Below are 25,383 nucleotides of genomic sequence, written 5' to 3'. Positions count from 1 at the left end.
TCTTATTTTTTTAATATATTTTATTGATTTTTTACAGAGAGGAAGAGAGAGGGATAGAGAGTTAGAAACATTGATGAGAGAGAATTATCGATCAGCTGCCTCCTGCACACCCCCTACTGGGGATGTGCCCGCAACCAGGGTACATGTCCTTGACCGGAATTGAACCTGGGACCCTTCAGTCCACGGGCTGACGCTCTATCCACTGAGCCACACCGGTTTCAGCTCGCTCTTATTTAGAACAGAAATGTATGCAGCACTTCCTGTGTGCCAGGCACCGAGAGCGTCACTAGCACCGACTCATCTCATTCCATGGCGACCCTGGAGCGGGTGTTACTGTGCCTCCTTTTGCAGACGAGGAAACTGAGGCACAGAGACGTTCACTGACTTGTCCCAGGTCTCAGCCTGTGTAGGACTGAGCTGGGGTCAGAGGTCCTGGGCTTCCCCACACGCCACGCTGCCTGCTGCTGGTGGAGCACCTGCTGTGTGCCAGGCACGGTGCCGATGGGAAGTCTCCGGACCTGGCCCCAGCCTCGCAGCCCAGAGCTTTCTCAGCGGGAGCACCGTGCTGTGTGCGCCCGACGGCAAAGGCCATTCCTTGAAGCACTCTCTGGTCATTGCCAGAGAGCAGGGAGGGTGGGTGAAAGCCCTCATTTGTCACAAGAGGGAGAGTGAGGTCAGGTGGGGCTTTCCCATGGGGCTCTCTGTGTGGACGGTCTTTCTAGAATAAGGTGACCAGACGTCCCGCTTTTGGCGGGACAGTCCCGATTCTTAACAATTTGTCCCGCGTCCCGCGGCGTTTTAAAACAGTCCCAATTTTGGGAAAGAATCTTTGTTAAAAATCGGGACAGTCCCGCCAAAAGTGGGACGTCTGGTCACCTTATTCTAGGCATTACTGTGAGCGCTTCCCAGACAGCAAGCACATGGCCCAGAGCTTCCTTCTCATGATTAGGAAGCATCCCGGAGATGACTTCGGAGCTTCTTTTCTGGGTTTAGGCTGGTCCGTGGGGGAGTGGGTGGTGAGGATGTGTTTCACAGAGTTTTTTTTTTGTTTTTTTTTTTTTTTTTTTACACGTGGGTGTTTACTGAACAACGGGAGATTCCACGTGGCTTAGTTACAAAGCCAGGTGTGGCCTCTACCGGGTACGGAGTGCCAGGCCACCTGCTCAGGCGTGGCTGCTTCCTCATGCCGCCGGGCGCCTCTCTGCAGGTGCCAGCCAGGTCACTTCGGATAAATGGGTGCCCGTGTCCCTCGGTGCCCGGCCCTGCCTGCCCCGGCTCACTGAATCCTCACCCGAACGAGAGAGCGCGGTGACTGTGTCCTCTCCGCCTGAGGTGCAGGGAGGGTTCCTTTTGGCCGGGGATGCCTCCGGGAAGTGGCTCTGCCCGGGCCAGGTGTTCGCCCACCTGCAGCCGCTGCGGAACTGGAGGCCGAGTCACCGTGTGTGTCCCTAGTTCCTGCATTCTCCTTCGGGTGGAGGTGACCTCGGGTGGCCGAGGCCTCCTGGCCGGTGAGAGCCGCAGCCTCGGACTCCTCGGCGGGCAGCTTGGGGAGTCGGCAGTTGGTTCTGAAGAGAGCGAGCTCTCACCTGAACAGCTTTCCTTTCTTTTCTTTTTTAAAAAAATATATATTTTATTGATTTTTTACAGAGAGGAAGAGAGAGGGATAGAGAGTTAGAAACATTGATGAGAGAGAATTATCGATCAGCTGCCTCCTGCACACCCCCTACTGGGGATGTGCCCGCAACCAAGGGACATGCCCTTGACCGGAATCGAACCTGGGACCTTTCAGTCCGCAGGCCGACGCTTTATCCACTGAGCCAAACCGGTTTCAGCTGGACGGTTTTCCAGTTCTTTCTCAGCGGACCTTCTGGAAACTAAAGGTATGGAACGATTGCAGTCCTGCCATCCTTTCTTCCAGGTCCTCTGGAACGTTCTGAACACCTCCCGCCGCCTGATGCTGCGGACGAAGTCGGGATGGCTTTGAACTCAGTAAGTGGTGGGCTGCCAGGCGCCTGCGCTCTGCCTTGTCCCCTCATTCCTTCTGGTAGTTCCGGGGGTGGGAGGTGAGGGGACTGTGTGTGCACCGTGGAGGTCGGTCAAGGCCTTCTGTACATTGGGGGGGAGCAGGGGGCCGGGCGTGGCCACACAGCAGCCGCTCAGAGGGGAGGCCAGAAGCTGTGGGGTGGGTGTGGGAGAGGGGCGTTCTCACCGAGGCCCTCAGGGTGGGGTTGGGGGTGGGGCAGGACCAGGGTGGTGTGGGTGCCTATGGGGGCGGGATGCTGCTAAGAGGTGTCAGTCCCAGGAAGGAAGTGTGTAGGGGACACAGGCCAGCAGACTGTTGTGTAGCTTAGCTCCTGATACGCTGGGACAGGTCCTCACTGCGGGCACCGCGCCAGCTCTCTCTCTCCCTGGAATCCCCACTTTCCTCCTTCACCGTCATATTCACAGGTCCATCTTATTCCTGGAATAGCTATCTATCTATCTATCTATCTATTATTGATTTTTTTCAGAGAGGAAGGGAGAGGGATAGAGTTAGAAACATCGATGAGAGAGAAACATCCATCAGCTGCCTCCTGCACACCTACTACTGGGGATGTGCCCACAACCAAGATACCTGCCCTTGACCGGAATTGAACACAGGACCTTTCAGTCCGCAGGTTGATGCTCTATCCACTGAGCCACACTGGTAGGGCTCTGGAATCACTCTTTATGGAGAGTTGTGGTTACTAACCATTTTCTAAGTCCTGTATCTGGAGAACAGGCCCTTGCTCCCCGCCCTTATTTGTCCCTGGTTATAGATTCCTGGGCCACTTTAAATCTCAAGCCCGCGGCAAGGGGATCGACCGAGACAGACGCGGTGCTTGCTGCAGCCTTCCGGGGGGACGGCATGTTCTCAGATGCTGCCGATAGGGCCGAGCACACGTGCTCTTGTTTTACCTCCCTGCCCATTTAGGCGGGAGATTACATCTCGCTTTCTCTCTCTGTCTGCTGCTGGGTGTAGACCTGTGCTCTTTGGACTTGAGAACGAGGGTACTGGTGAGTGATTACATGAAGGGGGACTCCGGGAGTCTGCATTTGGCTCGCTTCTTCGTAATCACGCGCTCCTGAAGGCTCTGTTTAAAATTCCAAGCATGGAGCTGCCTCTGTTCGGAGTACGGGTCCTCTCTGAGATCACAATCAGCAAGACAGGAGGGGAGAAATCAACCGGGGGAAGGAAGGTTGCCTGGGGACCTCCCAGCCAGCTGGCACTGAAGGTGCTGGCGGGTGGAAGGCTGAGAGAATCTAGACTGGCCTGCTTAGCAGGTGTGTGGGGAGTCTTGAAATCAATATATTTTTATTTAGAGGAAGGAAGAGGGAGAGAGAGATAGAAACATCACTGATGGGAGAGAATCATTGATCAGCTGCCTCCTGCACGCCCCCTACCGGGGATCAGGCTTGCAACCCGGAATCAAACCTGTGACCTCTTGGTTCCTGGGTCAATGCTCAACTGCTGAACCATGCCTGGCTGGGCCTGCAGAGGCCATTTTTAAGAAGGAAGAGAAGAAGGACTTTCTAAGAACACAGACCAGCCCCAGACAATTCAATGGCTGGGGCCGTACCTTCCGTCTTTGGACCCCAAAATTTCACATACTCTCCACAAAATGCACGTGCTGCATAAGGAAGTTTTTTGTTTTTTTTAAAGGCAGAACTGCTAAGCAACCCCCAATTGTAAACCCTTTACATCTCTTATTAAAGGTACATGCCCTTTAATAAGAGATGGTGAGCACACGTGATATACTTTTGTAAGAGAAGAGGAGATACAAAAGGAATTTGCAAGTAACATGCCTAGGTAAAAGTGGTAACCTCTGTCACTCACGTGACAGTGTCCGACTGTGTCTCTCTGTAAAATGGGTATATTTATAATTCTGGTATTGCTAGTGGATAACTTTATACCCCATTCTCAAGGTATTGTCTCATTCCCAAACTTCCACACTTTTTCTTAAGAAGGGAATGTGTGAAATGGGTGAGGGAGGTAAAAAAAGGACGATTTCCAGCTAGAAGATAAATAAGTCCGGAGCAATGTGTAGCACGGTGACTGAAGTGAACAGTACTGTACTGCATATTTGAAAGCTCTTAAAAAAATACATCTTAAAAGTTCTCATAAGAAAAAAATTTTTTTAACCATGTATGGAGATGGAAGTTAATGAGACTTATGGTAATCATTTCACAATTTGTACAAATATCAAATTATGTTGTATTAGACACCGAAGCTAATAAATATTACATGTCAATTATCTGTACTAATAAAAGGGTAATTTGCTAATTGGTTAGGATTGACCAGACGTCTTCCATATGTCTGACTTCCTTCTGGACAAAGCCACAGTGGCAGGGGCTGAGGCAATCAGGCCGGTAGTGAAGCAATTAGGGGGCAACCAGGCCAGCAGGGGAGCAGTTATGGGGTGACCAGGCCAGCAGGGGGCAAGTTAGGGGGCGATCAGGTCTGCAGGGGAGCAGTTAGGGGGCAACCAGGCCAGCAAGGGAGCAGTTAGGAGGTGACCAGGCTGGCAGGAGACCAGTTAGGCAGGCAGGCGAGCAGTTAGGAGCCAACAGTCCTGGATTACAAGGGGGATATCTTTTTCTTTCTTTCTTTTTTTTTTTTTACAAGGGGGATATCTGACTGCCAGTTAAGGCCCCTGCGGGATGAATCCTAAACTGGCAGTCGGACATCCCTCAAGGGGTCCCAGATTGGAGACGGTGCAGGCCAGGCTGAGAGACGCCCCCCTCCTCCCGTGCACAAATTTCATGCACCAGGCTGTAGTACCTCAATAAAGAAATGAATATTAATTGAAAACTTGGTTAGCCTTTATCCTAGGTAAGTTTGGCTTTTGGCATAATTAGGGTCATCAGGGTTGCATATTATTCATCTTCCTTTTTTTTTGTTGTTTAGGGATTACCACCAAGTGTTGCACCTTACTATGAAAACCATGGGTACCAGCCCGAAAACCTGTACCCGCCACGGCCCCCTGTGGACCCCAGTGCCTACACGGTGTATCCAGCTCCCTACTACCCGCCCACCGTGCCCCAGTACACCCCCAGGGTCCTGACGAACACCTCCACACCCGCCGTCCGCACGCAGCCCAAGTCCCCATCGAGGAGACTGTGCACCTCAAGTAGGAACCTGTTTTGCATGCATTTCCTATCCGGGAACCCACGTGTGGGGTCGGCCTTCTCCAGTGGGCTCTCTGCTCCCTTCAGCTCCGTGGCCATCTCTCCTCGGCTGGGGGCTGGGCTGGGTAACAGGCCTTTCCCCTCCCGCTTCGCCCTGCCCTTCGCCCTGCCCTTCAGCTGCCAGGTGTCACCTTCCGGCCCCAAGCCTCTCAGAGTACACGGGATATTCTTGGACTCAATGACTGTGTTTGCTTGAGCAACAGCCACCAGTTGGTATTTCCCATTGAAGCGCCATGTGTACACACCTGACAGGTTAGGTTTTGGAGAATGAGGGTCAACAAGCCTGTGGTGCAGGCAGCTGACACCACACACAGGAGGGCTGAGTCCACAATAGACTGAGTGGATGGCGGTGAAGGTAAAGGGGCAGTCAGTTAGAATCACACTCAGCAGCACCTACAGCTGCACACAGCACTCTGGACCGAGCAGACACTGGTTCCAAAGCCCTTGTCCACCCAAGGTATGGCCAGGGCTGTCCTGCCCGCATGCTCCCGGCGAGAGCCGGGCAGCATGCCCGCCGCACACTTGGGAGGCCGAGCCTGCCCAGCTTAATATTCCATCGCTCGCCGGGCAAGCGGTGTTTTTCTTAGATAAAATGACACACATGGAAGTCGCCCAAGGGAAATGCTTATCCTCAGCCAATGGGGAGGACTGGCCGTTTGGAATTTACCCAGAGAGAGCGGCCTCTCTCGCTCCACTCTGCCTGCCCGAGACGTAATCCCTGTGGGCAGCGCGGTGATAAGGTGGCAGGGTGGCACTTGGCCTCACAGCCAGGCCTCCCTCTGCCCATCTGCATGGCGATGAGATCTCGGGTGGCCCCCAGGCTCCCAGGTGATCCTAAGCCGGTCCCAGTTCACAGGTTTGAGAGCAGGCTGTGGAATGCGCAGAATGTGGTAACAAAACAAAACGCGAGAGGCGTGGCCTTGCGCCCTCCTCCAGTGGGTCAGCTCCCGCCTCCGCTCCAGAGCTGCACTGGCCTGGCTGACTTCCAGAAGCGCTGATGTGTGCCTCTGGGTGCACCGGGTCTCCCCACACCACCCCTCCCCCCCAGCCGGGTGTCCTCCTGAATAAATGAGGGGGTCGGAGGGACTGCCACCCTCCCCTCCACCTCCACCTTCCTTCCCACCAAAGCTCCCCTAGGAATGGTGGGGTGGGGTGTGGCCCCGTCCGGGAACCTTTGCACAACTTCTGGCTTACACCCTGACCTACAGTTTTGACTAGAGAGCATTGGTTTCCTTTTCCAAAGTCTTAAAAAATATATATATATATTTTTTTATATATATATTTATATATATATGTTTATGGATTTTTTTTTTAATTAATTTTTAAAATATAGTTTATGGATTTTTTTTTTTTATAGAGAGGAAGGAAGAGGGATAGAGAGTTAGAAACATCGATGGGAGAGAAACATCGATCAGCTGCCCCCTGCATACCCCCTACCGGAGATGTGCCTGCCACCAAAGTACATGCCCTTGACCGGAATCAAATCTGGGACCTTTCAGTCAGTAGGCCAACGCTCTATCCACTGAGCCAAACCGGTCAGGGCTATTTTTTTATTTCAGAGAGGGAGAGGGAGAGGGAGAGGGAGAGAGACAGAAACATCAGTGAGGAGAGAGAATCATTCATTGGCTGCCTTCCCCTGTGAGAAAAACTCCTAGGATTATTGAATTTCCAGTCGGGGGGGTGGGGGGGGCTTGGCAGGGCCAGAGCAATGGTTTCGGGGGTCTTATAAGGCCGTGGGCGGACGCCCCACCCCTGCTTCACATCATGCTTTCTGCTCCAGCATATGTTTAGTGCTGGGGACCAAGGAAGACCTCCCAGGATATGCTTTTAAAGGTCACATTGTTAAGTGCCCGATGCACTATTTCCCGATGTGTGATGTTATAAAGGTAATGGATAACATTTAAGAGCCTGAATTAAAAACGCCTCCTTAATGAACCGTGCGCCTGTTCTCTTCTCAGAGACGAAGAAGGTGCTGTGCATCGCCGTTGCCCTGCTGGCCGTGCTCGCCGGCGCGGTGGCGGCCGCACTCCTGCTCTGGAGGTTCAGTAAGTGGGGAGCTGCCCCCAACGCGGCCGGAGAGGGCGCGATTGAGGCCAGGCGCTGGGTGCTCTGCTGGCGCTGGGGCTGGGGGCTGGGTGCTGGGTGCTCGGCTGGCGCTGGGTGCTGAGGGCTGGTGTTGGCACTGGGTGCTCTGCTGGCGCTGGGGCTGGGTGCTGAGGTTGGGGCTGGCCCTGGGTGCTGGGGACTGGGGCTGGGCCTAGGTGCTGGAGCTGTCCCTGGGTGCTGGCGCTGGCGCTGGGGCTGGGGCTAGGGCTGGGGCTGGCCCTGGGTGCTGGGGCGCTGGGTGCGGGGCTGGGGCTAGGGCTGGGGCTGGGGCTGGGTGCTGTGGCCCTGCTCTCTGGGTCAGGGCTCCCCTCAGCCCCTCCTGGAGTTTCCCTCTTACACAGCGAGCTGCTTCTCTTTGCTTCCGTCCAGCCGGGCGATGCATGGATACCCACTTTTGGAAGCAGGCAGCCTCCTGGTCTGGGTTGCGTGCTTCCTCCTAATCTGAGGAGGTCACAGCCCCGTGCCGTTTCCGTGGTGTTGACATTCCACGTTTACCCAGCGGCTCGGGCACCAGGTGCCACCTGGCACCCTGCACGCAGGCTCCCCGCCCCGGGGCCCACCTTGGGGCCAGCCTGTCCTCCTCCTGCCCCCAGGCCTGTCCCAGCAGCCGAGGGCCCGGGGAGTCACCTGTGGGGAGAGAGGGCGTGGAGCCTGCCCAAACCCAAACCCAAGGCCAGAGCCATTCCTCCAGCCGTGAGAGGAGCGTCACTAGCGTTCTGCTTTGCTGGCCTGCAGCCCTGTTTCCTTTCTTTCCTTCCTTCCTTCCTTCCTTCCTTCCTTCCTTCCTTCCTTCCTTCCTTCCTTCCTTCCTTCCTCCCTCCCTCCCTCCCTTCCTTCCTTCCTTTAAGGATTTTAAAAAATATATATTTTATTGATTTTTTCAGAGAGGAAGGGAGAGGGGTAGAGAGTCAGAAACATCGACCAGCCGCCTCCTGCACACCCCCAACTGGGGATGTGCCCACAACCAAGGTACATGCCCTTGACCGGAATTGAACCCGGGACCTTTGAGTCAGCAGGCCGACATTCTATCCACTGAGCCAAACTGGTTTCAGCTTGTTGTGTTTTTTTTTTTGTTTGTTTGTTTTTGTTTTAATTTTTTATCCTTTTGTTTGAGAAAGAAAAAGAAATATCAATTTGTTGTTCCACTCATTTATGCATTCATTGCCTGACTCCTGCATGTGCCCTGGCTGGGGATCGAACCTGCAGCCGTGGCTAAGCAGGACGACGCTCTCACCTACGGAGCTGCCCGGCCTGGGCTGCAGGCTGTGCTGTGCTCTTTGCTGTGAGCAGCTAGGACACCCCCTCCTGATTAAATGAGGGGGGGCCGGTTCTTCCCCTTCGCTGCGTGGGGCGGGTGACACTCTGGTGGGCGAGAGGCAGGCTCCCTGGCTCCTGAGCCTGACGGGTGTCCCCCTCCCGTCCCTCTGCTAGCGGAGAACAGGTGCCTGGTGTCCGGGATGGAGTGTGGCTCCTCGGGGACCTGTGTCAGCGCCTCCCTCTGGTGTGACGGGATCCTGCACTGTCCCAGTGGGGAGGACGAGAACCAGTGCGGTGAGTGGGAAGCTGCACGTGGCTGGGGACTGGGCACCAGGGGTCCACCGTGGCCGGGGTCCACCGTGGCCAGGTCCACCGTGGCCAGGTCCACCGTGGCCAGGGTCCACCGTGGCCGGGGTCCATCGTGGCCAGGTCCACCGTGGCCAGGTCCACTGTGGCCAGGTCCACCGTGGCCAGGGTCCACCGTGGCCAGGGCATGATGGCTGCAGGCCATGTCCATTACATCATGAGTCCCTACCTGGGGCCTTGGGTTAACCCCGATTTTCAGATGAGGAGACAGGCTCCAAGGGGGTGTGCTCCTCACTCTGCATCGCACAGCGGAGGGAGGGACATGACAGGGTCAGTCCCCGTGACGGGGCACACCCACTCCCACCTGCCACACGGCAGGAAAAGTGAGCAGCTGTGCGCAGTGTGGAGCTGAGCGCACTGTGTTTGTGGCTGCGAGAGGGCAGTGAGGCCCGGCTCCCGAAGCTGGGCTAACGTCACTGGTACCCAACCCAGAGTCAAGGCTGGCCCTCTGAGCCGGTCACGCTTCACGCGGTGCACGCCAGGAAAGAGTGGGCATCCTGGTCATCCTCCTGCCGCCTGGCCTCCTCGCAAGCGTCCCTTCTTGCTCGGCCTCGCTTCCATGTAGACTCACCATGCGTGTACACATACTCACATGCCTGGGCCCCGCTGGCCTCAGCCGCCACATGGTTACCTGTGTCCACAGGTGAAGGCCTCTGCCCGGAGCTCCCCCGGGGAGGATTTGCACTGGCAGGTGGCGGATCCCTCGTGGAGAGGAACTGCCTTCTTGAATCTCGGAGTTCGGGGAAGGGCGGGGCCAGCGCAGCCGGGACGATTGCCTGAGCCTCATGGGCCTCTCTCTCTCTCTCTCTCTCTCTCTCTCTCTCTCTCTGCAGTGCGCCTCTACGGCCCCAACTTCATCCTGCAGGTGTACTCGTCCCAGAGGAAGTCCTGGCACCCCGTGTGCCACGACGACTGGAGCGAGAGCTACGGGCGGGCAGCGTGCCAGGACATGGGCTACCGGTGAGTTCGGGGCCCTGGCCTCACGGCTGGCGCTGGGCACCATGGTTCTCGCCGCCCCTCCCTGGGCGTGCCAGCAGGCGGCACCGCTGCCCACCACAGCACCCCTGCTCCCCTCCGTCTGTCTGTCTGCGGCCACCCAGCCCTGCCCTGACCTCCATCTGCTCCTGGTGACTCAGGACCGTGCTGAGCTGAGGTCCCCAGGGCTGGGGCTGGGGTGCATGGGGAAGGCTGGATGGGGAAGGTCAGCAAGAGCAGACCCTGCACGCCCTTCAGGGCATGCACGTGGGCGGCAGTGAAGGCCACTGAGTGTGGGAGCACTGATCCCCAGATATAGACGAGAGAGAACACAGCCCCAGGGAAGGAGGGAGAGGAGAAGGGGAGTCCCAGCCAGGGTTCTCAGAGCCCCCAGGGAAATGCTGGGCAGCCCCTGCCTCCTTGAGCCACGGCTGTGTGGTTTGATTGCCACTGTCCCGTGTGTGGGGGTCCCCGGGAGGCGTCTGTGGCATTCCAGGGGGTTTTCTGGGTGGCAGGTTTCAGAGTGAGCCACCACGTGATAGAAACCTTGGCAGCTTCGCTAATGACATGCTCCCGTGCCATCCCCGCTGCAGGGCTGAGGGCATGGCGAAGCCCCCGTCACGGCCCGGGGCCTGGGTGAATGTGTGTCTAACGGGCATTTTAGCTTCCGTAAATTTTGTTAGGCCGCATGCACGTACGCATCCCTTCTCGTGTCTTTGGCCTAACCCAGGGGTCGGCAAACTCAGTCCACAGAGCCAAATATCAACAGTACAACGATTGACATTTCTTTTGAGAGCCACATTTTTTTTAACAAATATATTTTATTGATTTTTTACAGAAAGGAAGGGAGAGGGATAGAAAGTTAGAAACATTGATCAGCTGCCTCCTGCACACTCCCTACTGGGGATGTGCCCGCAACCAAAGTACATACCTACCCTTGACCGGAATCGAACCTGGGACCCTTCAGTCCGCAGGCTGACGCTCTATCTACTGAGCCAAACCGGCTAGAGCGAGAGCCACATTTTTTTAAACTTAAACTTCTCCTAACGCCACTTCAAAATAGACTCGCCCAGGCCGTGGTATTTTGTGGAAGAGCCACCCTCAAGGGGCCAAAGAGCCGCATTGTGGCTGTTGAGCCGCAGTTTGCCAACCACGAGCCTAACCCAAACTAGATTACAAACACCAACGACCTTCAGGTTACCGGGTCCAGAGAAGCTCACGCCGATCCCCGGGGCAGTGTGTGAGGCTGTTTTCCGACGTGTTGAGGCGGCCCTTGTCATCTCAGTGTCATGCCGGGGGGCGTGTTAGCACGGTGTTTGTAACCGCTGGCGGCCTAACCATCCCTTTGAGTGCGACGCTCTGTCTTTTCCAGGAACAGCTTTTACTCCAGCCAGGGCATAGCGGACGACAGCGGGGCCACCAGCTTCATGAAGCTGAACACCAGCGCCGGCAGCACCGACCTCTACAAGAAGCTGTACCACAGGTAAGGGCGGCGGCCGCTCCGCCCTGAGCCGGGCAGCATGAGAACCAGGGCGGGGGCGTCAGGGGCCACACCGGCCCGGGTCTCACTTCTGAGCTGCCATCGCGGGCTGGGCTGATTCTCATTGCGGGGAGCATGGGCGCCGGGCAGGACCCCCTGCCCCGAGCAGCTCTGGCTTCGTTCTGGGGAAGGTTTATGTGCCGTGTGGCTGTGCCCTATGCCCTCGGCGCCATCAGATGGCATTGCAAAGCTGAGAGTCCACACTCGTTTCCTCACCATCTGGATATTAGAGCTGTCAGGGGAGGTCTCTAGAAACAAAGAGAGCGCCTTGGGTCCCTGCAGGGTGGCTGGCCCTGCTTGCCTGGCATCTGGCTGGTTTTAGCGCTGACGTCCTGCTTCCCGGAACCCCCGCAGCCCCAGGCAGCCGGATGGTCAGTCCCAGCCCCACTCCTGGGGTCACAGGCTGCCCTGGGAGGGCCCGGCAGCACCCCCCTTCAGCCATCATTTCCTGTACCGCCAGGCTGACTGGCAGCCCTGGGTGGGTCACAGTGTGCCCTGTGGGTGGTAATGAACCCAAACACCAGGTCACATGATCCCGGGTCACATGGTCAACAGCTTAGCACAATTGTTGGCAAACTCATTAGTCAACAGAGCCAAATATCAACAGCACAGTGATGGACATTTCTTTTGAGAGCCGAAAACCGACTTCTGCTCCTGGGCCACGAAGTTTTAATCGCGCTGTATGTGGGTGCCCGCACTGGTATTTTGTGGAAGAGCCACACTCAACGGGCCAAAGAGCTGCATGTGGCTCATGAGCCGCAGTTTGCCGACCAGTGGCTTAGCTGGGTAGGAAGGTGGGGGAGGGGTGGGCGGAGCTTGGCGTGCATTTAAAACGTTGACAGTGTCCCCAGGTGGGTCATTGTCTGGTGCTCTTTAAAGAGACACAGAGTCCTTTGTGAAAAGCTTCCCCCAGCTGCCAGGTCCTCTCTTGGCCCAGGTGTTGCCAGCCGCCTCCCGCAGGCCAGGGAAGGCTGGGTTAATCACGCTGTCCCTCTGTCCGGGAGTGGGAGGCCGGAAGCAGGTTTGCATTCCTGGTGGCCAATGGCTGAGGTGTTTGGGATCCGACTTCCTCTGGAGCCCGGCTGTCCCTGGGAATGGGGCAGGGTGCGCCCCAGAGGCAGGCTGGGCCGGCCAGGTGTGCCCGTCCAAACAGCGGGCTGCGGTCGGCCCACCGGGGAAGCCAAACACAGCTGCCTGTGCCTTGGTTCGTGCCGAGTGCCGGCTGTGCCCCTGGGTGACCGAGGCCGGGGCTAATGGGGCCGAGGGAAGGCGGAAGCTGCCACCTCACCTCTGAGCCCTGGAGCTCAGGAGGACCAAGGCCTCGGAGGGGGGAGAGAGGCATTGACCTGGCTCTCGGGGTCTCTGCGTTGGGGGTGTGGGGGGGTGTGTGGGAGGACTTCGCTTCTGCTCTCAGAAGCTGCCCTTTGTTATTGTGGACGAAAAAGGGGTCGCACACTACACCCCAGGAGCTCAGGGGAGGCCTGCGTGGTGGCCTTGCAAACTCAGACTGGACGTAACCACATAGGATGTGGGGACTGAAAACTTCCTAACCAAAACTGAGCCGTGGTGGTAGTCACGGCCTAGGCCGGTATTCTTCTTTAACAAAGGTCAGTCTTGGCCTTCTCGGAGCCTGTTGTCTTTTTTGCATCTGTAATAACATAATTGATAACCTACCTTTGGAATAGCTAAGTAATTTCCTCCCCCTCCCCCTCAAAGCACAGTCGGAGTGGAAGCCACAGCCCCCTCATTGTTGTACCATGTTAATCGCTGACTGTTAACTCTCCTGCACACACCTCTGTAGGAGAAGCATTGATCATCAGAAGGTGCATGCTTACCCTCAAAGCCATCCTATGAGTTGGTGCTGTTATTAGCCCATTCTGCAGGTGGGGAAACCGAGGCACAGAGGTTACGTAACTTGCTCCAGGTCACCTGGCTGGGGTTTGACCCACTTTCGGTGTCTGCTCTTCAAGGAGCAGGGGCTTGCTCTGGATTGGACGCTGGCAGGAGCCGAGGGTGATTCTTGGGTTGACATCTCGGCACGTTTTTTTCTGTCCATCATTTCACTTCTTATCCAATCCCAGATGTTTCCTCACTTTGCTTTCTCCCGCCTCCGTAACCCATCACCAATGGATTTCCTGTAACCGCTATGTCTCCTCCTTTGGCTGCGATATATAAAATAAGCAAAATCCATTGCGATTTTGTTTCCCCGCAATTGTTGCCAGTTTGGCTCCAACATACTCATAAAAACACCCGTGCAGGTTTGGGCATTTCTTACGTTGTCGGTCTTACGTCTGAGCCGCTAGTGGGGTCCGGAATGGCCGCAGCAAGCCGGAGGCTGATGGCTGCACAGCGGGGGTTCGATTCTTAGAAAACACCTTTCCTTGGGAATGGGCTTCTCGGCCTTGCCGGTGTCCCTCAGCCAGGACGGCGAGGACACGCCGTCGCCCTTGGCACATGAGTCGTGTGGGCAGGAAGGTGTTGAAAGCGGCTTACAGGGTTTAGGCTCGTGTTGGGTCATTTTGGGGAAGATTCAAAGGAGCAGAGGTTTGCTCTGGATTGGACGCCGGCAGGAGCCGAGGGTGATTCTTGGATTGGCATCTTGGCACGTTTTTCCTAGAAGGGGGGTGTCGTGGGCCGTGGCCAGCTGTGAATGCCCGGATGTCGAGGCCGCCTCTCTCCTCCCCAGCATTTAGGAGGAACATTCGCTATACACCAGGACGCTTCGGTTACCTTTTTTCCACCTGTAACCTCAAATGTTTACCTTCCAAAGCAGTAACTCTTGGTTGTTGTTGTTTTTTTTTCTGCTCCCAGACAAATAATGGCTTGTATTGTTTTCTGTGTGATGAATGTGAAGCAGTCATAGGAAACCAAAGTTTACAAATGGCCCCCTTAGTTTAAAAGTAGAGGCTGATTTAAAATCCCAGAATAGCCGAAACCGGTTTGGCTCAATGGATAGAGCGTCAGCTTGGAGACTGAAAGGTCCCGGGTTCAATTCCGGTCAAGGGCATGTACCTTGGTTGCGGGCATATCCCCAATAGGGGGTGTGCAAGAGGCAGCTGATCGATGACTCTCTCTCATGGATGTTTCTAACTCTCTATCTCTCTCCCTTCCTCTCTGTTCAAAACCAATAAAAAAAATATAAAAAAATAATAATAATAAATAAAATCCCAGAATAGACATAATGGGCCCGTGTTGCTGCTGCGAGCTTGCCCTTGAAGCCATCCTGTGCTGTGATTAGCCCATTCTGCAGATGGGGAAACCGAGGTGCAGGGATTACGTAACTTGCTCAAGGTCACACAGCCACTATGGGTTTGACCGGTTTGACCCACTCTTGGTGTCTGCTCTTTACCACTGCCCTCTGAATGGATGTATAATACTTTCCTGATCCAAGCTTTGGTCACGGACTCCACCCCACGTCTGGGGAGGCAGGGGAGTGAGAATGCGGGAGAACATTCTGAGCGTTGTGAGAGTCGAATGGCTCATCTGTGTGACCACCATTGTCTTTCTTCTTTCGTAGCGACGTCTGTTCTTCAAAAACGGTGGTTTCCTTACGCTGTATAGGTAAGTGGGCCTTGGTTTCCCTTTTTGGTCCCGTGTTTTCGGACATGGGTCCCCTGTGTCTGGGAGGGTGGAGAGAGAAGGGGGCCCCTCTGAAGCCACCCTGAGGTGGAACGGGAAGCCTGGGGCTGCCCCTGCTGTGTTTGGGTTACTTCTGCTCACAAACCTCTTAGCAGCAGGGAAGGCTCGGCCCTGGGCTCCGCTCAGGGACGCCCCGTCCTGTTCCTTTACCGCCTCTCGGTCCTGGAGCTCAGCTGACGTTCCCCGGGGCCTGGCAGCAGCTTCCCAGCCCCCTGGGCAGAAGCTTCTGTAGTTACCAAGGGAGCAAGCTGCCCGTCCCGCCCTCCGGCCCGCCAGCACCGGTGGGCAGGTGACCAGCATCAGGCGGAATCCCTCCCTCACTTGGTTCTTTGGTTGTGGGCCCTGAGCATTCAATCCCCCTAGCCCAGTGGTCGGCAAACTCATTCGTCCCCAGAGCCAAATATCAACAGGACAACGATGGACATTTCTTTGGAGAGCCACATTTTTTAAACTTAAACTTCTTCTAACGCCACTTCTTCAACATAGACTCGCCCAGGCCGTGGTGTTTTGTGGAAGCAATTTTCACACTCAAGGGGCCAAAGAGCCGCATGTGGCTCTGGAGCCGCCGTTTGCCGACCACGGCGCTAGGGCTCAGGAGATCCAGGGCCTTTGTCACCCAGGACCCACGTGGGTGTCTGGAGTCACAGTGGCAGTCTAAGAGGTGCATGGAGAGTGATGGGGTGTCCCACATCCCTCCACCCTAAAGGGGACCAGGCCACGCTCTCCCAAAGCCAGATCCCAAACAACCCGGAAAGAGAGGTGGGAATCGCCGTCCGCTCCGCCAGCCTGGCGGGGCCTTGGGGACGGGTGCGGTCCGGGCGCAGGGTGGCCCCGATCCTGCTCACCGGCCTGCTCTGTCGTGCTTGTCGCTTCCAGAGTGCGGGGTGAACTCGAAGATGGGCCGGCAGAGCCGGATCGTGGGCGGGTCCAGTGCCGCCCCGGGGGACTGGCCCTGGCAGGTCAGCCTGCACGTGCAGGGCGTGCACGTCTGCGGAGGCTCCATCATCACCCCCGAGTGGATCGTGACGGCCGCCCACTGCGTGGAGGAGTACGTTCCCGGGGAGCGGGCTCCTGCGCGGGGAGGTGGGGAGGTGGCCCCTTCAGGCTCCCGTTTCCCTGTGTATAAGCGGGGCTGTGATGGCGCCCCCTCCGTCCCTGGGGGGGCGGGGTCAGATGAGCCAGGGCACGTGCTGCCCGTGGCCACGCCCACCCCTCAGCAGGTGTGCACTGGGCGTCCGCTGAGGGCAGGGTGCTGGGAGCAAGGACGCAGGGTCGGGCTGGGTGCCACTGGCCTCTGCTGCCCTCGGGGGAGCTCTGGTCTCTGGACGGCCGTCCTGGGAGAGGCCACACTCAGACACACTCGGAGATCGCACACGGCCCTGCCGGGAGGTTCCCCGTGGCCTCACACAGGTTCCCACACAGCCAGCTGGGAGGGGCAAATCAAAGGGATGATTTATGGCGTTAGCTTTTATGGAAGATACTGTCCCCTCTCCCCCTTTTTTCCTTAAACATAGAGTTGTTGTTATTGTTTTTAATATATTTTTATTGATTTCAGAGAGGAAGGGAGAGGGAGAGAGAGAAACATCAATGATGAGAGAAAATCATTGATCAGCTGCCTCCTGCACACCCCCCTAATGGGGGTGGAGCCCACAACCTGGGCCTGTGTTCTTGCCTGGAATGGAACCTGGGACCCTTCAGTTCGAAGTCCAACACTCTATCCACTGAGCCACCCCGGCTAGGGCTTAGACATGGACCTTTTTGCTTACGTGTCGATTTTGGAGAAAAACTCACTCATCAGAGCTACAATATTTCCCGGTTTAGCGTGAGGCTGGGCCTGGCTCGGCTGTGTGGCCTCGGGCGGTGCACGCAAGGTGTCTACACATGGCAGGTGTGTGGGAAACGCCCAGATAAAGCCGAGGGCTATGAATGTGTCCCTGCACATTCATAAAGCACCTACTGGGTGTCAGGAAAGCCCTGGCACGTCAGGGGAGGTAAGACCCGGTCCTGCCAGAAGCGAAGTTTAAAACCTCCGAGAGGCAGGTAGGTCCGAGACCCAGTGTTTTCGTTAATGGGAGGGTCCAGGGGCTGCTGCTGGAACTGCCGGAGCCCCGGGGCCCAGGACTCAGCCCGGAGGCAGAGGGGGGTAGGAGGCGGGCAGGTGTGCAGGTGGGGCCGGCCCGAGGCGGGGACTGGGGAGGCCCCACACCTGCTCGCCAGTCGCCCTGGCTGTGGTGGCCCTGTCACCGCGGGAAGCGTGCCTCCAGCGTAGGACTTCCGCTCGCTGGGTGCGTGTTCCGCGCTGCCGGCTCCGGGATGCTGAGCCGTGCTCACCTCTGCCCGCCAGGCCCCTGAACCACCCCCGGAACTGGATGGCCTTCGCGGGAATCCTGAGGCAGTCGGCCATGTTCTACGGAAACGCGCACCGCGTGGGCAAGGTGATCTCCCACCCGCACTACGACTCCAAGACCAAGAACAACGACATCGCGCTGATGAAGCTGCAGACGCCGCTGACCTTCAACGGTACGCGCCTCCGTCCGCGGGCCCGGGCGGTGAGCCCCTGACCCAGCGGGAGGGGCGGCTGGCTGGAGAGAGAGCCTGGGCTGGGTCCGGGGAGGCAGGGGTTGGGGGCGGAAGGGTGGCTGACAGGTGTGTGCTCGGCAGAAGCCAGGCCCCCTGGAAAGGTGCCGTGTGGGCGAAGGAAAGCAGTGAGCACCACACTCTCCTCCGTGTCTGGGGGGCAAGTTGACCAAAAGGGAGGGGGTTCCACCCCAGCACCATGGGCACTGGGGGCCGGCAGGTTCTTGGGGGAGGGCTGTGTGCACTGTGGGCCCTCAGCAGCACCCCGGCCCCTGCCCCCCTAGATTAAGGTGACCAGACGTCCCGCTTTTGGTGGGACAGTCCCGATTTTTAACAATTTGTCCCGCATCCCAATTTTTACAACGCCCCAGGGACGCGGGACAAATTGTTAGAAATCGGAATTGTCCCGCCAAAAGCGGGACGTCTGGTCACCTTACCCTAGATGCCAGGATCTGCCTCGTTGTGCAGGCAAAGGGGTCCCAGGACTTCGTCAGACGCCCCTTGGGGCAGCGTCACTGCCCGAGAGGCCAACTGCCCTCTGGCTTGTAAAGATGCTTCCGTTCTCCACGTTATTCCGGAAATCAAATGCTTTAACCCAGTGGTCGGCCAGCTCATCAGTCAACGGAGCCACATACCAACAGGACCACGATTGAAATTCCTTTGGAGAGCCAAGTTATTTTAAACGTAAACTTCTTCTCACGCCACTTCTTCCAAATAGGCTCACTCGCCCAGGCCGTGGTATTTTGTGGAAGAGCCACCCTCAAGGGGCCAAAGAGCCGCCTGTGGCTCTCGAGCCGCAGTTTGCCGACCACGGCTTTAATGTAATAACAACTTAAAAGGATAGGAAAACAAACCAACATTTATTCTTTCGCTTCTTAATTGGGCCCCAATCTGGCCCATCCAAGGGTCCAGAGCCCCCTAGCGCCCCCTCTCCCCTTCTTCCCTCCCCCTTCCCCGGGGAAAAGACATAAAACCACACCCCTGCCCTCCAGGGGCTTGCCTTCAAGTCAGGAAGCAGCGCAGGTGGAGGCGGGTCCAGCCCAGCCCCCGGGAGCTAGAAGTGCCCGCCAGCCCCCTGGCCACTGGCAACTGCCACAGTCTGTCTGTCTGTCTGACCGTCTGTCCCTTGGAGACGCTGTGCATTTGTCATTTCTGTTTCTTGAGGATTTCGTTTGAAGGAAAGTTAATTGTGTGTGTTTTGAAGCAGAGCTAGCCAATCATTCCACTTGTAAGTCGCACAACTGCGGGAGGCGAGCGTCCGCCCGTGGGGAGGAGGGCGCCGGTGGGGGCAGGAGGCGGGGTGCCAGGGCCCACTGGCACCCGCACTGTCCTGGGGCAGGACGGCCCGCCGCGGGACACGGGGAACGTCAGACCAGTCGTGCTCACAGCGCTTTTCCCTCCTGACACAGACAACGTGAGGCCGGTGTGCCTGCCCAACCCCGGCCTGATGCTGGAGCCCAGGCAGGCCTGCTGGATCTCCGGCTGGGGGGCCACCTACGAGAAAGGTGAGGCTCCGAGCTCGGCCCCTGGGCATGCGGTGGGAGCCCGGGGTTCAGTCCCGGGTCTGCTTGGAGGGGCGGGTGGCCATGGGCGGTTCGCTCGGGCTCTGTGCCTCAGTGTGACCAGTGTGACCAGTGCATGGAGGAGGGTGTGGGGTGCAGAAAAGCCGGTTTGCTTACGGAGGGAGACAGGAGCTCCTGGCCGGCGGGGGGCCGGCGGAGAAGAGGGAGCGATGACTGGGGCAGGGTGAGCCCGCAGAACCGATGAACCGAAGTTGCTGAGTGATGGTGAGGGCGACTCTGGAACGTGGGGTGCAGGGGAAGGAGATGGCGGTGTGTGTGTGTGTGTGTGTGTGTGTGTATGTGTGTGTGTTTCTATGGCTGCAGGGCCAGGAAGTCTTTCCCCTGAAACCAAAACCTTGCTGAAACCGGTTTGGCTCAGTGGATAGAGCGTCGGCCTGCGGATTGAAAGGTCGCGGGTTCGATTCCGGTCAAGGGCACGTACCTTGGTTGCGGGCACATCCCCAGTAGGGGGCGTGTAGGAGGCAGCTGGTCGATGATTCTCTCTCATCGTTGTTTCTAATTCTCTGTCCCTCTCTCTTCCTCTCTGTAAGAAATCAATAAAATATAGTTTAAAAAAACAAACAAAGAAACAAACAAACCACAGGTCTCCCTTTAAAAAACAAACAAACAAAACCTAGAGCTGCAGGAAGCGCAGGCCGGCCGGCTGCAGGGGTGACCCAGTTCCCCGGGAGGCGGGGTGGGAGGTGGGAGGGGGGGGGGGGGGAGGGCCTCCTGTCCGTCCCCCGTGGCCTGTCTGTCCCCCGTGGCCTGTCTCCAGGAGGGACCCTCCCTCCCATGGGAGCCCGGGCTGCGCTGACGGGCCATGACCCGCTCTGTCTCAGGGAAAACGTCAGATGTGCTGAACGCGGCGAGGGTGACCCTCATCGAGCCGGCGCGGTGCAACAGCAGATTCGTCTACAACAACCTGGTCACGCCCGCCATGCTGTGCGCCGGCTACCTGGCCGGCAGCGTGGACTCCTGCCAGGTGTGTGCCGCTGCCCGCTCTCGCCCGCCCCACCGAGCCCGTGAGCTCCGTCCTCCCGCTGGGAGAGGAGGCTCCAGGTCCCTGGGGTGGGGGTTTAGGTGAGCCACGTGTCCCCGGAGCAGAAATAAGGACGGGGCTGCTTTAAGATGCAGACGCCCGTGGACGTACTAACTCTGAGCTCGTCTAGGCTAAAATGCATCGCGGGTGCAGTCTCTCTGGGGGATTCTATGACTCTTGCCCAGTGGTCGGCAAACTCATTAGTCCGCTGAGCCAAATAGCAACAGGACAACGATTGAAATTTCTTTGGAGAGCCACATTTTTTATTTTATTATTATTTTTAATTTTTTTTATTAATTTCTTTATTGATTAAGGTATCACCTATTTGTCCCCAACCCCCCATTCCAATCCCCTCCCCCACTCATGCTTCCACCCCACTATTGTCCTTGACCACTGGTTAGGCTCATGTGTGTGCACATACGTCCTTTGGTTGAGAGCCACATTTTTTAAACATAAACTTCTTCTGACGCCACTTCTTCAGCATAGACTCGCCCAGGCCGTGGTGTTTTGTGGAGGAGCCACACTCAAGGGGCCCAAGAGCCGCCTGTGGCTCGTGAGCCGCAGTTTGCCGACCACGGCTCTTACCTATTGGAAGAGCTAGGACACCCTCACACCCCCTGGGAAGTCCCACGGATTCGCCCAGCCCCGGTGCAAGGCCGTGGCGGGGGCGGTGGGGGCCTGACGTCTGCTCTGTGCGTGCTTGTCCCCAGGGCGACAGCGGCGGCCCCCTGGTCACGTTGAAAAGCAGCATCTGGTGGCTGATCGGGGACACGAGCTGGGGGTCCGGCTGCGCCAAGGCGAACAGGCCGGGCGTGTACGGGAACGTGACGATGTTTACAGACTGGATCTACCGACAAATGAAGGTGAGTTCCCTGTCCTCCGGGCTCCGAGCTTGGGCACGTGTCACAGCCCAGGTGTCTGTGAGTCGTGGTCCCGCTGTTGGGAGCTGAGGGCCACCCATACTGTCCCGTCCCCCCCCCCATTCCTCCCCCCTCCTGCCTTCGTGTCCACCCATCACTGCTGGGGGCCTCCCTGGCACGCAGCCCAGGGGGCGTGGACGAAGCAGCCGGCAGGGCTGACTTCACCCGGGGCCGTGCTCTGCTGACCACAGTCCCGGCTCAGCTGGCTCCACCTGCCGGCAGAGAGCACAGGGACGCAAACCAGCCAGTGGAGCCGGGACGGTGCCCTCTCCTTTTCTGGGCCATCGAGGGCACCCCGGGCAGGTCCCCCAGTCCGGGGTGAGGAGCAGCTGGGGCTCCGGTGCACACAGAACGGAGGCGGTGAAACAGGAGGTCCCAGGGGCTCCCTGCCACCTGCCCCCGGGACTCCCGGCCTGACCCCGCTGCTCAGCGGAGACCTCTTCCCCGCATTGCCCGGGTCCCGGGCGAGGGCCAGGTCCCTCTCCATCCCGGGGCCCCTGCCAGTGAGAGACGTAGTTCCTCGTTGTGTCCTCCCAAGTCTCCAGTCTGGGGAGGGGGACAGGACCCCAGGGCATTGTCTGACGTGGCCCCCAAATAAAACCAGAGGCCTCATACCTGCTAGTGCCCACAGCGGCTGTCCAGTCCGCACCCGGCAGAGGGCCGAGAGCTGGAACAGGACGTCCAGATGGGGCTCCCGTGGAGGGGAGCCAGGCCCAGGGGCGGGCTGTCTGCCGGGTCTGTGAGAGAGCACACCGCACGGTGTGCAGGGCATGGCCAGGGCTCAGCGCCCGAGCATCGGGTGGAAGGCTGGTGCAGGAGAGGCCACGGGCAGGGAGCCAGGCGGTTGGACACCGGTCTCTCTGTGGCCGTGTGGAGCGAGTTTCCCAGCCAAGGCCTGGGTCCCGGCTCTGCTGAGCGGTTTGCTTCCGCACACACCCGGCTCCCCGCTCCCTCCAGGCCCGGGCACGCCTGGTCCTCGGCCCAGCTGCCCGCCGCCACGGTCAGCTCAGTCCTGACCTTCGTGCGTGCGGAGACCACGTCCCTTTGTCCTCTGAGGTTTGCTCAGCAGGTGTATCCGCGCCTTGTCAACCTAGAGTGAGAAAAAAGTTTCCTATTTGTGTTTATCTTAAGGAAATAACGTCCTTTCTGCCCTAACCGGTTTGGCTCGGTGGATAGAGCATCCGCCTGCGGACTCAAGGGTCCCAGGTTCGATTCCGGTCAAGGGCATGCACCTTGGTTGCGGGCACATCCCCAGTAGTGGGTATGCAGGAGGCGGCTGATGGATGATTCTCTCCCTCCCTCTCCCTTCCTCTCTGTAAAAAATCAATAATACCTCAATATATATATATATATATATATATATATATATATATATATATATATATATGTATGTATATATGTGTATATATATATGTGTATATATATATATATATATATATATATATATATATTTTTTTTTTTTTTTTTAATAACCTCTTCTTTTCCCCTTTTGAACAGGCAAACAGCTGATCCGTCCGGCCTTGTCCTCGACGCCGGTTGACGAGGCAGCGAGGGGCTGGTTTTCCCTCTCTGTGCTGGTGTTTGTGAGCGATGACGCAGAGGTCCTTTCGTTTTGATTAAACCGTGAACTTGTCCGTCTCTGGCAGTCTCCACAGTGCTGATCAGGCCACGGTGGCTCCTCCCCGGGCCCTGCTCCCCGAGCTTCTGTCCAAAGGGGGTGACCGCCCGGGCGGGCTGGGTGTGTCGTCTCCGGCCAAGGGGCAGAGGGCTGGAGCCTGCCTCCCCGCATCTTCCTCTGAGCCCGTCCGGGGGGTGCCCTGGGGCTGGTGACCGCTCAGCTGTGGACGGTTAGAGGTGGGAAGGGTGCCTCCCTCTGGGCCTCTGCTAGGGAGGCCGCTGGGAAGGCCGGGGCCCGTCTTCCCACAGGCGTTCCCACTCACCAGGTCTGACTGACTTCGGAGCAGCCCCGGGCGGTGGCTGGAAACCCAGGGACCCGCCCTTCATGGGGGGGGGGGGGTGACTTGATGGTCCCTTGAAGGGGCACGGAGACCTTTTTTCTTCTTGTGAGGGAGAGGGCCGACAGGGCCCTTGGAGCCTGCAGCCATTAAGACTAATCACGGGAAATCGAGGTTCCTGGGGAAATCAGGGATGTGTGATTCAGCGGCGCTGTCTGCCCGCACCGTCTCCACGTTACCGCTACCTCAGTGCGCACGGAGGCCCCACGGGGACGCTCCGGGCCATCGCCATGCCGGGCCCCCGGACCTGTGGGCCTTGCCGAGGGGGAGCCGCGGCCAGGAGGAGCCGCCTTCCCGGCACCGGCGCCCGGCCTCACACTCCGGGAAGGCGTTCGCTGAAGAGCAGCACGCGCTTGCGGCGAAGAAGAGGTGTCTTTTGGACTCGGGGTGCGGCCCCTCCCGGACCCTGGGGGTCCCCTGGAAGGAGGGGCCCCGCTGGACCTGCTGGGGAGGCCAGTGCGCAGCCAGCACGCTGGTTTCCAGGAACAGAAGGATCCATCTGCTGGGACTTGACCTTGGGGGGCAGGTTGTGCTCTTCTCAGGATGCTCGCTCCTCGGCTCCCGGGGCATCGGCGTCCGGAGGTCTCCCAGGCCCGCGGCACTGAGGCTCCCGGCTCCTCTCGGGGAGCGCCCGTTCTTCCTTTCCTCCTATTTATGTGACCCCCCGTCTGTCTTGTTTTGTATCCTTTTTTTTTTTTTTTAACTGTAAATTGAACTGTGAAATGTTGTACAAATAAATTATGCTCTTTTTCCAAATATGCATTGAGTCTCCGGCGTCCCACTCTCCCCCGGCTGAGGGTTTTCTGCTTCGTGCACAAACGCGCTGCTAGCGATGAGTCGGGGTTACGCCAGGGCTCAGCGAGTGGGCCAGTTCACACAGAAGGGGGTCAGTGTGATGGCTGAGTCCATGCCCAAAAGTGTCCACGTGGGCAGCAGCGCCAGCCCTTCCCGGTACGGTTTTCACCTGGGATTCACCTGTGAGAGGTTTTCCTTGGGGTGAGGCTCACTCCACTTTGAGGTGTAGCCGGAGTGCCGAGACTAGGGACATACAGATACGCGTGTAGTCATACTTCTATAAAGAGAATTAAGCCCTGGCCAGTTTGCTCAGTGTTTGATTCTGGTCAAGGGCATGTACGATACCTCAGTTACAGGCTCGACTCCCGGCTCTGGTCCGGGCACATGAGGGAGACAACCAATCAATGTGTCTTTCTCACATCAATGTTTCTTTCTCTGTCTCTCCCTCTCTCTTCCACTCTCTTTTTTGCATTTGTGCTGTTCTTTTTTTAATTATTATTATTATTTAAAGTATTACAAGTAGTAGTACATATGTCTCTCTCTCTTTTTTTTTTCTCCCCCCAATTGACCTTCCCCCAGCCTCCCTGACCCCTCGGCACATGCCCTCACCCCCTTTCCAGTCTTCTGCTCTGTCTTAAAAAAAAAAAAGAAAGAAAGAAAGAAAGAAAGAAAGAAAGAAAGAAAGAAAGAAAGAAAGAAAGAAAGAAAGAAAGGAAAAACGTTTGGGGAAAAAAAAGCAAGGAAATTGATTTGCTTAATATAAAATGACCCAGAAGACTTAGGAAAATGTAAGCATTAATGAAAGTGCATAATTCGAGCCGATCATTTTGTTGCTTCTTGCAGATGGGTCCGCAGTCAGTGCCCTGCGTGGGTTTCCTTCCCCACCCACTTTACCCTCCCCTCCACCTCCCGCTGCATTGTCACAGGGCCAGTCCTATCTTACGCTCCGGTCGGATCCCATCGCTCTCTGCTTTGGGGTCCCCTGGTTTCCCAGCCCCAGTTTTCCAGCCTTTTCCCTTCCACCCAGCCCTGCCTCCGCAGCCCGACTTCGCAAACAGCCACAGGTCCCAGCCCCACAGCCCTCGGCTGCTGTGGGTGCAGAGGGGCCGAGGCGAGCCTGAGCGCCCTCTCCCAGGCTCCGGTGTGGTAGGGAAAGGCTGGAGTGAATGATACTTCTACAGGAGCATTTACGAAATTCACCCCCGTGCCCTCGACCTCATTGTAAACCAATCGGCTCCGTGACTAGTGGTGCTCCAGCCTTCGCTTGCTGGGGCCTCGGAACCTGACCTCACCCTTTTCCTGGAGGGAACAGTGAGGTGGGGTCTGACCCCTGGAGGCCAAGGCGACCCCTGGCTGCCCCTCTGCTGCTCCGGCTGCTGCT

At 57.4% G+C, this 25,383-nt stretch overlaps 1 protein-coding gene across 1 annotated transcript in view; it reads left to right on the top strand.

Annotated features, from left to right (window-relative positions):
* The window catches only part of TMPRSS2 (transmembrane serine protease 2), a 30,972-nt gene extending 7,007 nt beyond the window's left edge, over positions 1 to 23,965 (top strand). Inside the window, exons 2-14 of the mRNA XM_036446834.2 lie at positions 1,919 to 1,989; positions 4,928 to 5,150; positions 7,167 to 7,253; positions 8,746 to 8,865; positions 9,771 to 9,897; positions 11,285 to 11,395; positions 14,970 to 15,013; positions 15,968 to 16,139; positions 17,436 to 17,611; positions 19,078 to 19,173; positions 20,073 to 20,215; positions 20,983 to 21,135; positions 22,690 to 23,965. Coding sequence (XP_036302727.1) covers positions 1,975 to 1,989; positions 4,928 to 5,150; positions 7,167 to 7,253; positions 8,746 to 8,865; positions 9,771 to 9,897; positions 11,285 to 11,395; positions 14,970 to 15,013; positions 15,968 to 16,139; positions 17,436 to 17,611; positions 19,078 to 19,173; positions 20,073 to 20,215; positions 20,983 to 21,135; positions 22,690 to 22,701 — 1,479 coding nt within the window. The 5' untranslated portion in view covers positions 1,919 to 1,974 and the 3' untranslated portion in view covers positions 22,702 to 23,965. The remainder of the gene's footprint in view (positions 1 to 1,918; positions 1,990 to 4,927; positions 5,151 to 7,166; positions 7,254 to 8,745; positions 8,866 to 9,770; positions 9,898 to 11,284; positions 11,396 to 14,969; positions 15,014 to 15,967; positions 16,140 to 17,435; positions 17,612 to 19,077; positions 19,174 to 20,072; positions 20,216 to 20,982; positions 21,136 to 22,689) is intronic.
* Positions 23,966 to 25,383: the final 1,418 nt, after the last annotated feature.

The sequence above is a fragment of the Pipistrellus kuhlii genome, unplaced genomic scaffold (genome assembly GCF_014108245.1).
Source record: "Pipistrellus kuhlii isolate mPipKuh1 unplaced genomic scaffold, mPipKuh1.p scaffold_m20_p_2, whole genome shotgun sequence".
NCBI lineage: Eukaryota > Metazoa > Chordata > Mammalia > Chiroptera > Vespertilionidae > Pipistrellus > Pipistrellus kuhlii.
The sequence above is the reverse complement of the archived record's forward strand: the minus strand, read 5'-3'. Positions and strand labels throughout refer to the sequence as shown.